This window comes from Apis florea, unplaced genomic scaffold (genome assembly GCF_048593485.1).
Source record: "Apis florea isolate Af1SG1 unplaced genomic scaffold, ASM4859348v1 contig_3203_pilon, whole genome shotgun sequence".
NCBI lineage: Eukaryota > Metazoa > Arthropoda > Insecta > Hymenoptera > Apidae > Apis > Apis florea.
The window spans coordinates 4,113,997-4,127,192 of record NW_028256723.1 but is presented as its reverse complement, the minus strand read 5'-3'; the positions used below and the strand labels follow the sequence as shown (position 1 = coordinate 4,127,192).

The following is a 13,196-nucleotide window of genomic DNA, read 5'->3' as shown; positions in this document are numbered from 1 at the left end:
ATGGGAGGAGAAGCTTACCTTGGTGACCTTGTTGATTAAATTGCGATCGCATTTGCGCCTGAAAGCCCTGCTGCTGCATGAGAACGTGTCGCCACTCCTGCTGGGCGCCACGGCCAGCGATGCTATTTCCAAGGCCATCAGGCGGGCCAACGCTGACGTTAGGCGGCCGTTGATTGTTGGTCCTAGGATATCCAAGACGTTGATGCATTTGATGCATGCCGCCAATCGCGGCCATACTACCACCGCCCATGTACATATTGCCACCGGCGGCGTGCAATGCCTGTTGTTGTTGCTGCGCCATTTGCGGCCTCATCATCGGACCTAATGGTAAAACAAAAGATAAAAATTGTATTGTTAATAATTTCAAAAATTACTTCTCACGAAGAATTTTCCTTTTTCTATTTTATCATCAATATTTGTTGAACAGCATTGATTGCCAGTTTTTGCGAGTTTTTTGTTATGAGTTTGTTTTTGAAATTAGAATTCGAAAAAAGTAATGGAAATAAATGCCGTACGAACGATTCTGTGTTTATAGTCCGCGTCAAATCGAAAGGAAGAAGAATATATTTCTCGTTAAATTTAATATGTGGAAAAATTTTATGCAAGTTTAACGGGAATCGAAATACACGATTGAAGAGAGGAGTGATCGATCCTGAAGAAACGTCTCTTCGTTCTGGCCTAGGCAGCCAGATACGTAACGAAGATACGTATTGCGATGGAGCCTTAATGCTCTGTGGATTTTCGTTTGGATAAAATCTTATGAAAGTAGCTTCGAGCCGATCGATAGAGGGAGCCTCGTACGAGTGTATAAGAATATTTACGATCCCCTCTTTCCACCCTTATCTTCACCACTATCTCGTTCTTTTTAGCCTGGAGCAGAAAGATCGGGTTCATTTTCAACGAATACTTATCTAATGGTTAAGAAGAAGTGTGTAAATATTATTCGAATGGACGCTCGGCCGTCCAGTCAAATATTTTTCCGCCATTATTCATTCACCGTTTGCTTTTTACGCGTGCTTCTGCGTCTAATCGAAATAATTCGGTTAATCGATTACTCGAGGGAAAGAAAGAAAGAAAAAAAAAAAAAAAATTGCAAACATTTATCACGTTTTGTTCCACTTTATATTTTTTTTTAACGGATGATTGCTGCTCTCTTGCCCTCAGCTATATCTAAGAAATGTCATCGTAAATATATATTTTTTTTCGTCAAATATTTTTAAATTAAATTTCACGATTCTAAAAACTTTCATTACAATTTAATTTTCTTTCCACGGTTTAAAATTTTTTAAATATATTTTATTATGTACCGTAATTTTCATACTTCTGTAATTTATGTTATTTTATTTCAAAATAGTTTTATAGGTTTTCGGTATTGCAATTTGCAATAAAGATAAAATAGAAAGGTAAATGTGTGCACACACGTATCTTTCTTTCTTTTTTTCTTTCTTTCTTTTTTTTTTTTTTTTGTTTTTCAATAAAATTTCGAAAGTAAATGAAAATCTACCGGCGAATAATTCCATCGCATCGAAAGAACATTCGTCGTTTCGACGAAAAGAATCGATACTAGCGCCCAGATTCTCATTACCCTAAGTGCCTTCCGACTTCCAGTGCGTATGAAAATGACGTGACCGTTACTACTGTCAGCGTAAAAAAATTAACACTTGGATCTTGCCGATATCCACTTCTACGAACGTACAGTTACTCCCTCGATCGTGTATGAACTAGCGTATGAACATTTTTGCGTTGTTATTTCTTTTATTTTTTCTTTTTTTTTCCTCCTTTCATCATTTAACGCGGATATATATATATATTTTTTTATTTCAATATTCATTATATCGATATAATTATCCAATAATTTGTCCAATATTTAACATAATCGGTATAAGTTTATTTTCTCTACATTTCTAGATTTCAGAGTTAAGAGAGTTAGAGTTTCTTTAAGAAATCTTTATTAACCGATGCAAATGAAACGACCACTGCAATTTCAATTTTTCTACTCACCTGAAGGTGGCATAGGTTGTTGCGTAACCCTGCGCATAGGCCCGGTATTGGGAAACCTAGCCTGTTGAGCCATACCGATACCAGCGTGCATCATTTGGGCCTGAGCCGCTTTGTATTCGGGTGGTGGTGGTCTCACGCCACCCATTCCTCCGGCCATGTGTTGTTGTTGTTGCATCACCTGAAAGACCAACCAAACAATGGATTTCAATTACATTATTAAATCACGTGTTTCGGGATACTGCGACTTTGAAACTCGACGCGTACCCCTCCATTGTATTATTTTAACAATAACGTCCAAGTCCTTAGGGTTACACATATTTCCAGTAAACAGTAGTAATGGAATTTATTCTCTAATATTAAAAATTGTAAATTTGAACATCTCGTTAATAATAGCGTTCATTCAATCTCCAACCATCTTCCAACCATCGTATCGTCAAACATTTTTTAAATATATTTTTACTCCTTAAGATATGATTCCATATTCGAATTTGTACACGTAGAGATTAAAATTCACTTGCGAGAAAGTGGCGAGTGACATCTGACGACGAAGAAAGGAAAGATCGCCATAGCTTAATAAGATATTAAGTATACCAGAAAATTCAATTTCAAACAATAATTTTAATGTTCGACTGTTCATATATATAGAACATATTCTCGATGATTTTCACAATGATCGACACTTATTGCGGACGTATAACATGAAAATATTTGGAATCACGAGCGAGATGGATATTCGAAGATTCGATCGAGCAACGAGGCTTGGAACAACGAATGAGTTAGAAAGCTGGCCGACAGATTCCACGAGGGAATAATTGCGAGTCCGCTCACGGCACGCATCGATGACTCGTTACGAGTCGTATTGTCGTCGAGGCTGGTTAGCACGGAAGTTCCTAGCATCGGTGTCGTTGCACAAGCCCTCGTGGATTGCGTTTCCACTTCCTGGTGTTACGCCGTGGCCGCCGCCGCGTACGAAAGCTCGCGTCGACACGAGCGACGACAATGAAGACAGAAAGGCGACCAGAGACAGTGGCCGCGCATTTTCCTCGTTACCAACCGAGATATACATTCACTGTATATGTTTCTCGACATTTTCTCCTCGCCTTTCTCCCTTTATGCTCTTTTCTGTCCGCATTTTTCCATTTCTTTTGACGCATGGCGAGCCAGAAGTGAGAACACTCTATCTTAATTGTTAATCCTCCGAGGTGAAGTTCCATTTTACCTTGAATTCTCCTTTCCTTTCTTTTTTCTTTTTTTTGATAATACGATGAATTGAAAGTAAATGATATTGTTTTTGTCTGATCATTTTCACGTACAAAATAATTTGATTAAATTTTTTTCATTCGTCGTTACTTAAAAAAAAAAAAAAAATATTTTGCAATGCGTTTAACAGTTTGATAGTTTCTTCGAAGCTATTTCGTTCCCAAACTTTCTATCTACACAGATACACAAACGTGCAAAAATGGAGCACTCTCTCCGACAGATAGAAGGCATTTTTCCGTTATTCGACGTGTGCACAACCTACGATTAGCGCCGAGCACCGCCCTCATGCTCTCACGAACAGTTTCTGGTGAACGGAGGAAGTGTTCTTAAAATCAGCATGTAACAATTTCACGCGCGTTTACCGATTGATTCGCTCCTTCGAGGAAAGGAAGTGAAATGAATTCTTCATAAAAAAAAAAAATCTCAAATCCACATTTTTTTAAAAATTGAAAGGCTTGTTATTAAAAATAGCATTTCGTTTCGAACTCGATTTCAGAAGGAGAGAAAAAAGTCGATACGACATTAAATCAATAACAAACTTACGAATCGTTAATAGAATCTCTCGATCGTTCATTGTCGAGAAACGAAATACCACGAATATCGTTCTCACGGTAATTAGAAACACGATTGCTCTTTCGATCATATAGAAAACTCTCGAAAACTCCTTTTCTTTCTCTCTCTCTCTCTCTCTCTCCATTTCATAACCACATCGATTTCAATGCACAACGATCTTCGAACGAGCGACGATCGAACGATCCGGTGTTTATCTTATCAAACCGTTTGTTTTATTGCGCGAGAGAAAGAGGGAACCACGCGTTCCTCGAAGCTTTCTTCCTCGAGAGAGAAGAGAGGGGGGAGAGGGGGAAGGATGACTAACCAATTGCGTGAAACCTGCAATTAGTAATTGGAGCACGATCGAAGAGTTGTCTTCGATATCTTAACATCGTCGAAGCAATGCTTGGTATTACAAACTGAGTCGCATCGTTAATAAATCGCGTCCACGAGTGGGAAACGTGAACAGAACGTTCGATCGTCAATAATTCTCTGAATTTCGATTTCATTTCAAATCGATTTATTGCTTATCAATATTTACATATTTATATCTTTTATCGTCAATGAGAATAGGTCGTTGACGAGAAATGAACCGTTAATATTTTTCTCGTTACATACGTATTCTTGATAATTTTTGATCCTTTCAGCTCAGAATCGATCCTTGAAAAAAATAAAAATTTAAGACGCGAAGAATTTGACGGGAATAAAATTGGTAATTCGATGTATTAAAGATTTAAATACATCGATGAACAAGTGGAAATCTCGTTGGGCTGTGTCAACTACGCGTTAAAAATCGACAAGTGAGAAGGTAAACGTAGACAGGTGTCGTTCGTCGTGTAAAATCTTACGTTCAATGTTTCAACGATTTTTCGATAGGCCGAGCGAGGAATAAGCGTTCGAAGCAGATGATAATTCGTGGTGGAAGAAGAAAAAGAGAAGAAGACGATTCAGTAATTGAGCTCGTGGACACAGTTTCTTCGGATGCAAATTGGAAATGCATAAAAGATGAAGAACACGGTGCCGGACAAGATGTAAATGACTGCATGCAAATGTTGTGTCTGATTGCAAAGTTGCCGACGTTATATTATACCCGTACGTGTAACTAGAACAGACGGCTCGATACAGGCCTCCCTTTCTTCCCTACCTTCCTTTCTTTGTTTCCTTCCTTTGTCACAAACAGCGCACAAAGAGCAATAACTTTACGGATAAAAATTGCAAATTGTAAAGACACAGCTCGAAACGGCTGGAAATCATGTTAAACTAACGGCGCAACTTACTTGTAATTTAAATCCTCTAATAAGGCGTTAAAGGTAATAACGTGTGCATTTATTACACTCGAGGAACGTCATCGTCACGACGTGTACGTATCTTTACGACGATCGTCATTCCTTCTTTTTCCTTTTTTTCTTCCCCATCCCCCCCCCATTATGGCTAAATAAAGTTAAATCTCTAAGAGAGGAGGAATCGAGACGTTCCTTTTTATTAGGGAGAGAGAGAGAGAAAAGAATAACGATAAACAAAATCACCGAGGAAGAAGAACCTTCACCGCGACGATATAGAGAGATCTCTATAATTGAAACACGTATTGTCAAAAGAAAGAAAGGATAGCCGGCGAATAAAAGGAAAACGAGAACAATGAATAACAAACCGCAACGATTTTACTTCGATCGGGCTCCCTCGAGCAAGGCAAACCGCATCCGTAAACACGGAGTAAGAAAGCCGAGAGATCTCGTTTGGCCACGATAACACCAGACATTACTACGTTTTCTCCAGGAAGTGCGCGTGAACGCAGATTTCCCGGTTACGGAAAAAGTTTCTATTCATTGTTCCGTGGCTTCCAAGACGGTTGTCCTATTTGCGCCGTTTCTTTCAACAAGGTTGGAGAATGGAGAGAGACGCGATACCTGTTGCACGAACGCCGGATACGAAACTTAATGTTTCGAATAACGTGACGCGGCGTCGCCATTCCTTCTTCCCTTTCTTTCCCTCCTCGTATTTAGAAAAAAGATTTCCAAGACAGAACGAGGACAGTTTTCATCGATTTGTTTTCATCCCGTTTACATCTCATTTATATTTTCAATTCTAATTCACGTTTCATAATAAACAAAGAAGACGTCTTATTAAAACGCTAACGTTAAACTGGATCCGATCTCTGAAAAATTACCGACAAGATTAAAATTCTCCCTTCAGATCAGCGTTTAGATCAAACTAAACCCATCGAATTAACCTATCCCCAGCGGGGAAATACCGTTTCTATTACCATAGATAAACATCGCGAGTTGCCATTAGATAATTAAACCATAAACCAGTCTACACGGTTTCACACCCTCCCAGGTTATCGCTATCGCACCATTATCCCTTGGAAATCCTTCGATCGATCGAAGGAGAGACAACAAGAGCCACACTCGCGTACCTGCTGGGCGCGCATCAGCTGCTGCTGTTGAAGAATTTTCGCGTGCTGATGTTGATCCACCTGATTCGGCTGCACTTGCTGGGGATGGTTGCGTGGCGCAGCGGCGCCGGCAGCTTGGGGCACGCCACCCGCCGCAGCGGCAGCGGCCCTCTGCCTCAGGCTCTGCTGCGTGAAGTTGATGGTCTGGGACTGCGACACCGAGCAGTAGGTGTCCGCCGTTTGGCCGGCCGATTGGTTCTGCGTTTGCTGCTGGCTGAAGTACATTCCTTGCTGGGCCGCCACCGACACGCCCGGCTTCAGCTCGCCTGTTAGCTGCATGTGCTGACCCGCGGACACCTGTAACGAGGAGAACGTTGTACCGTTATTCCTTGTTTTCCACCATTTCTTTACTCGAAACAAACTATACGAAGCGTGTATTAATCATTGGCGTTTTCTTTTCCCGTGTTTTATGATTCATTGTATTTTAATAATTCAATTCAATTTAACGCTAAACCTACCACGGCGCGGGACCGCCGTTTCTGAAATTCTAGAAGTTCAGCCGTATGAATTTTTCTATAATGTAGATACAACCCATTTCTCAATATTCACAACTTTATGCATTGTTCACTTTACGAATTAGCTAAAATCTCTTTCTATATTAAGATACAAGTGTTTTTTTGCTCATGGTAGGAATAGGTATAGATTCATGAAAATGTCGGTAGTGTTAAGTAAATATATTTTTTTCTTTGGAGATATGTCTGATGATTACACGGTTGTACGATTCGATTGTCAATGTATACCTTTCATTTTTGAAACAGCTTCGAATAATAGAAATTCGAGAATTTAAAAAATATTTATTCGTAGAATGGATATACGTTTATCGACGTTTATTCTCAATCGTGTGATTTGGTCTGGTTATAAAAGGTATGGATCCACGATCGAGCGTGGATCAGATCGACTTGGTGGTTCTCGTTCCTCGAGAGAGAGAAAGGTGCACAGGCAAACACAGAGGGTTCGCCACAGGCGGGCTGGAATTTGATTTTTAGCAAAAAAGCGGTGGACAAGTGGCGACTATTGTCCCGTCCTCGCTCGTTCCTAGGTCAATGATACAAAATGGCTACCGTTCTTCGATATCTCGTCCACAGAACGTGGATAAAGGATCGAGAGAGGAGTATATATATATATATAAGGCACGAACGTTGTCCTGTACGGGCTTCGATTGACCCTTGACCCCGACAATCCAGTCGTGATAATCTAGTCCAAATTTCCCTTGTGATAACGAAACTAACGAAACTATCGTTTTTCAAATGAATTTTACTTGGATTCTCTTATCGATCTTATAAATATTAATAATTATAGAAATTAATAATAATAATCGAGTTTTGTTACGAATATTATTACTTTTATTTAATTTTACCATCGTGTCATTCCATCCATCCGTTTTTATCGATATAACATATCTACTTTTTCTCTCTCCAGCACGATTTAAATCCTGAACATTCTAAACTTCTATTCCGTACGAGTTGAAAAGATACGATAGGCGTCGCCATTTTTGAACTCCCATTACGCGGGAATTTCAAACGCGAGTAATCGAAACAAACATTGGGATAATACATTTCTCTTCAGCTTCGAGCAGCTTGTTTGTTGAGCGATCGATACGTAAATTGCTGCCCTCTTCGTCTCGAAAGTATATTTTATTATAGCTTGATGACTCGTGACTAACGTGATCTGTGACGCAAGGTCTTGGACACGTGATAATCGAACCAAGCCTCGATCATCGTCTTCTATAGACGTCAAATTTTTCACTCGATAATTCTAAATAACATATCGAGGATTCTTGAGCGTTTTTGAACGATTATCTTTTAAAAATCTCTAAAGAATTTGGTGCCACATTTGATACGTTTTTAATATTCTAATTGCTTCGAGTTGCGTTACATCGAGATTTTTTTTTTTTTTAAATAAATCTCGTGAATTAAGCTTAGATTAAATTTTGTCGATGCAGTAAATTTTTGAATAATACATTGTTAAGATTATATTTTCTTACTTTTGTTGGTATCTTGAAAAGATACCCACGTCATAAAACCACGAAATAAACAGATACGATAAAAACATTCTTTGCCTGACATTGATACGACGATTATCGCGTTTACTTTCTGTACAAACAAGTAATTTTTGGAAACTCTGATTTAATTTAATAATCTATGCGGATGTATGTGATTGTTCATATAGCGTTATTGTTCTTGTCAAAGGGTATAATTTCGTTTTAAATTATCGTTAAAAAGTATACGTGTGTGTATATATAATGCAAAAAGAAAAATGATATATTACTTAAATTAGAAAACGAGGAAGTAATTCTAAGCGCTCTTTTCTCGAATTAATAAAATCATTAGCCAACCAGAATGATGGATATTACAGAGAAATAAAGTTTTCAACGGTATAAAATCATTTATACCGTTTCGTTCTTTTAATTTTATGATTCAAAAATCGAAATTTGAATGCAAATTGAATCGGATCGAGCGGAACAATCATGCATTCGTAATTAAACGAATAAAAATATAAAATAAAATATATGTTTATATAATTCTCTCGCACAATTGCGATGTTTTTCCTTAATTCTAACGATTACACGACTCTTTTATAATTCTTCATTGTAAAGTCATGAACGACTTCTTTCTTTCTTTTTTTCCTTCCTTATTTTCTACAAGACACGTATTATTCTCAATACGTGTGTATCTAATTTATATTCTCAGAATCGATGTTTATTATTCCAGAATATTTAATTACTCGTCGTGTAATAATGTGTAATCTTTATCACGCATACCCCGACCGCGCATATATTATTTTCCTCGGATCTTAACTTTTATTGCACGCTTCTTTAAATTAGAAAAAAAAAAAAAATCGATCAAAAACCAATAGAAAAGAAAGGAGTGCAAAAATTCTATTTCGACGTCAATTATTCTCGTAAACCACGGCAAAATATTTGTAAATCAAAAGATGGGGGCTGTTGTAACGAATTTCTCCATTTTACCGAGACAACGGCGCACCCTTTTGCGCGAAACGCGCCGCGAATAATCTTCATTACGGCAATTAACGTGCAGAGGACCTCCTGTTTCGGACGCGCTCTACTCGTGGCGACCACCACCATTGTGTGTCAGGTGCCAGATAAATTTGTAAATAATTCGAGACGAGTGCTTCGAGAGGAATTTCTCTCTAACTTGCTTTTTTTTTTTTCTTGTTTTGACTTCGACGATTGCTTAATTTTTGTTTAGGAGCTTAACAATTTTATATATATATATAAAAAAGAGAACATTGTTATTAGAATTTTAGTTAAAGTTTTGGATTAAAAATTTGAGAGAATTTGGACAACTTGTGTAATAAACTTCGTTACGTAATTTTTCGTATAAAATTGGGTAAGATGTATAATCGAGTACACGTGGAACACGTTACATCGATATATATATATCAACAATAATCATCTAAAAGCCACAATTCAAACGCAGTGTTGTTTCTCGTGATGATCATGGCGAGCGGGTCGACTATCTCAAGGTCGACAGGCCAACCTGTTTCAGCAGACTATTTTATTACACTCGCCATTCTCGTTCCTAATTATAGACCAGCCTTCATCCCGATCGATTAAATCTCCCTCGTATGATCTATACCCCGACCTATCGATTCTCCAAACAGCTACAAATCATCATCTGTCCGCGCATAAAACCGTGTATACTATCTTTCCGCATCTTCCAGATCAGATCTGGGCTGAACTGAGTAATAACTGAAAAATATCAACGTCGATGATCGTTTCCAGAAATCTTATATCGACAATTCGTATATCATCGTTGTTTCGCGAAGAAATTGAGAAGAAAAATTGCAAAAAAAAAAAAAAAAAGAATCGTTGATTCCAATATTTCCACGACGAATCCATCCTCGCGAAAAAGAAATTCTTCCGTATTATCGATTATTCTTACGGTCACCTTATTTCACAAGAAGTTGAGAAGAAAATGATGAAGTTAATTCTAATATTTCCACGACGAATCCATATAAAACAAAAAAATATTGCAAACATTTAAAAAATTCTTCCTATTCTTCCGTATCATCAAACTATTCTATTATTAATTTTAACTTTTCGAGCAATTTATCTTATTTCACAAAGAACTTGAGAAGAAAATGATGAAGTTAATTCTAATATTTTCACGACGAATCCAAAAAAAAATTGCAAACATTTAAAAAATTCTTCCTATTCTTCCGTATCATCAAACTATCCTATTATTAATTTTAACTTTTCGAGCAATTTATCTTATTTCACAAAGAACTTGAGAAGAAAATGATATAAAGATGCAGTTAATTCTAATATTTCCACAACGAATCCAAAAAAAAAATTGCAAACATTTAAAAAATTCTTGCTATTCTTCCGTATCATCAAACTATTCTATTATTAATTTTAACTTTTCGAGCAATTTATCTTATTTCACAAAGAACTTGAGAAGAAAATGATGAAGTTAATTCTAATATTTCCACGATGAATCCATATCCACAAAAGAAATTGCAAATATTTAAAAAATTCTTGCTATTCTTCCGTATCATCAAACTATCCTATTATTAATTTTAACTTTTCGAGCAATTTATCTTATTTCACAAAGAACTTGAGAAGAAAATGATGAAGTTAATTCTAATATTTCCACGACGAATCCAAAAAAGAAATTGCAAACATTTAAAAATTCCAATTCTTTCTATCATCAAATCACCATCCAATTATTAATTTTAACTTTTCGAGCAACGAACACCCCCATTCATTTCCCCCAACGAATCGTTCTCCAACGATGGAAAGAAAGACGTGGCAAAGGGGTGTTTAAATTCCTCGAGACCACCGCGTATAATCCAGATTCTAGCTCGGTCGTGCCATGGGCGGAACTACCGTAGGCTTTTAGTTATGAGAGCCATAGAGGTGGAACACCCCCTACTACCACTGCTCTAGGGTCGCGCATAATTAGCCTAAATCACGACGGGGTGTCCCGACGGGATCCGCGACATCTGCATAGCACGTGTCTTGTTATCCTCCGCTTACCGGGCAGGAATTTTGGTTGGAAACTGTCGTATAGCTTCCGTGGACAAGAACGAGCAGACCATTCAGAATACTGTGCATGGTGGGGAAGATTTTGGCCGGTCGCAGTTGGACAAACCTGCGTCGAGGTATAAGGATGCCTCGTTTCGTTCTATCTATGATTATCGTTAGAACATCGAGGCTTAACACGTCGTGGCTAATAATAGTTTGGATTATTTCCTTTTAGCCGATTCAAAATTTGATTTGCTTGAATTTTTGCTGTAATATTAATTTTCTGATATTTCTTCGAGTTTTCTTCTTTTTTCGTCTTTTGGAAATATATATATATATATAGTGTTATATATCTTTGCCATATTTAAATGGATTTAAAGTAGACAAAAATTTTACAACAACAACAATTATACGACCGTTCGAAAATATCTGAAGAAAAGATAAATCGTCGATTCGTTCGAAAATGGCATTTCACTTTTCTTCCCTTCGATCGCTTCATAAAATTGTCAATGAAAATCCTCACGTGTTTCCCTTCCATCCGGATGAAACAGCAGCGGTGATGGTGGTGGTGGTCGACGCGCTCGATGGCGGAGGTAAATCGAGAGGGATCGAAAGAGAGTTTAATGGTGTTGAAACGGGTTGATGAATGTGGCGTGAAATTGATGCGATGAAGTAGCGATGAGAGAGGTCTGATTTCGAATGCTGAATACGTGGGAGGGTGTTGTTCAAAGATTCCGAAGAAACAATTAATCTCACGTTTGACCGATCGTTCGAGAAGGAGATGAGATAATCGAAGGATAATCGATCCAAATTGGACTTACGTATTCTGGCTATTTTCATTCGCCGTTTCATTCGTCAATAAATAGTCACGCTCGATATCATAACCCCCCTCCTCCCTTTCAATCTTCTTCTGAAAAAAAAAGAAACTCCTAAATTCTCCATTTTCCTCCATTAATACAACCCCTTCGTTATGAAACACGATTTGAAACAATCGGATTACGGAGCGAGAACGATTATATATTCACGCTCGAACGGGCGAGAACGAGATAGAGATAGAAACAAAGGAGAAAACTCTGCACAAGATTCGAATCGAGTATACATACATACATATATACATAGATACATACATACATCATACCATTTTCCAACGTTCCTCGCGAATACGAACGCGATCGAGCATCCGTCGTTAATGACGATGCCCAGTGGTAACCATTAACGATCGACGCATGTTCCTCGAACGATTCCACTTTGGTGCATACCTAATACGCCGAGAACGGTTTATCGATCGATGGATGGGGCTCCGTGGAGGGGGGACAGCCATAAGCAACGGTTGCATACGTACCAACGGACCGCTCTCTTCCGTTTGTGTTTCGAATAATCGTCATCTTCGTGCCAGGCCTACGCTACACCATATATATATGTATATCGTGTATATTCGCTCTATACGCGCGTCGTGTATCCGTGACGCGCGGGAAGGAGAAGAAGGGGGAGGTCAAGTGACGATCGACGAGAGGTGGGGACACTCGTGTTTACACTCACGCTCGCAAGGGGCGCAAGGTATTCCAAGTATCCAAGAAATTAGAGGTTGTCCCCGCTATTAGTTATTAATTACGGGGAACGGTTAGCGCCGTCTCGTGTAATTAATAATATCCATTCGAGCCGGTGATTGCGACTGAGTGAGTGGCGCGTTATCGATCTGAGGAACGTGTGTGTGCGTGTGTGTATATATGTATACACGCGTTTCGCCTGATATCGAGAGAAAGAGAGAGAGAGAAAGAGGACGAAGAGTTTTGGATGGATTTTAGAAATTTGAGAATGGGTGAATTCTTTTTCTTTTCGAGATTTGGATCACTCGTCGGATGATGATAGAAAATGATGAGGGGAGGGAGAGCGTTTTGAAATTCGTTTCGAGGCTGCTGTATTTTGCAAGATTTCAAGGTT

The 13,196-nt window shown here is 38.3% G+C and overlaps 1 protein-coding gene across 4 annotated transcripts in view; it reads right to left on the bottom strand.

Moving 5' to 3' along the window:
* Positions 1 to 13,196, bottom strand: part of mam (neurogenic protein mastermind) — a 214,835-nt gene that overhangs the window by 12,150 nt on the left and 189,489 nt on the right. For all 4 annotated transcript variants that reach the window (XM_086911136.1, XM_086911137.1, XM_086911138.1 and 1 more), the window contains exons 3-5: positions 6,227 to 6,562; positions 2,002 to 2,179; positions 19 to 321 (exon numbers count right to left, since the gene is read on the bottom strand). In XM_086911136.1, coding sequence (XP_086767262.1) covers positions 19 to 321; positions 2,002 to 2,179; positions 6,227 to 6,562 — 817 coding nt within the window. The remainder of the gene's footprint in view (positions 1 to 18; positions 322 to 2,001; positions 2,180 to 6,226; positions 6,563 to 13,196) is intronic.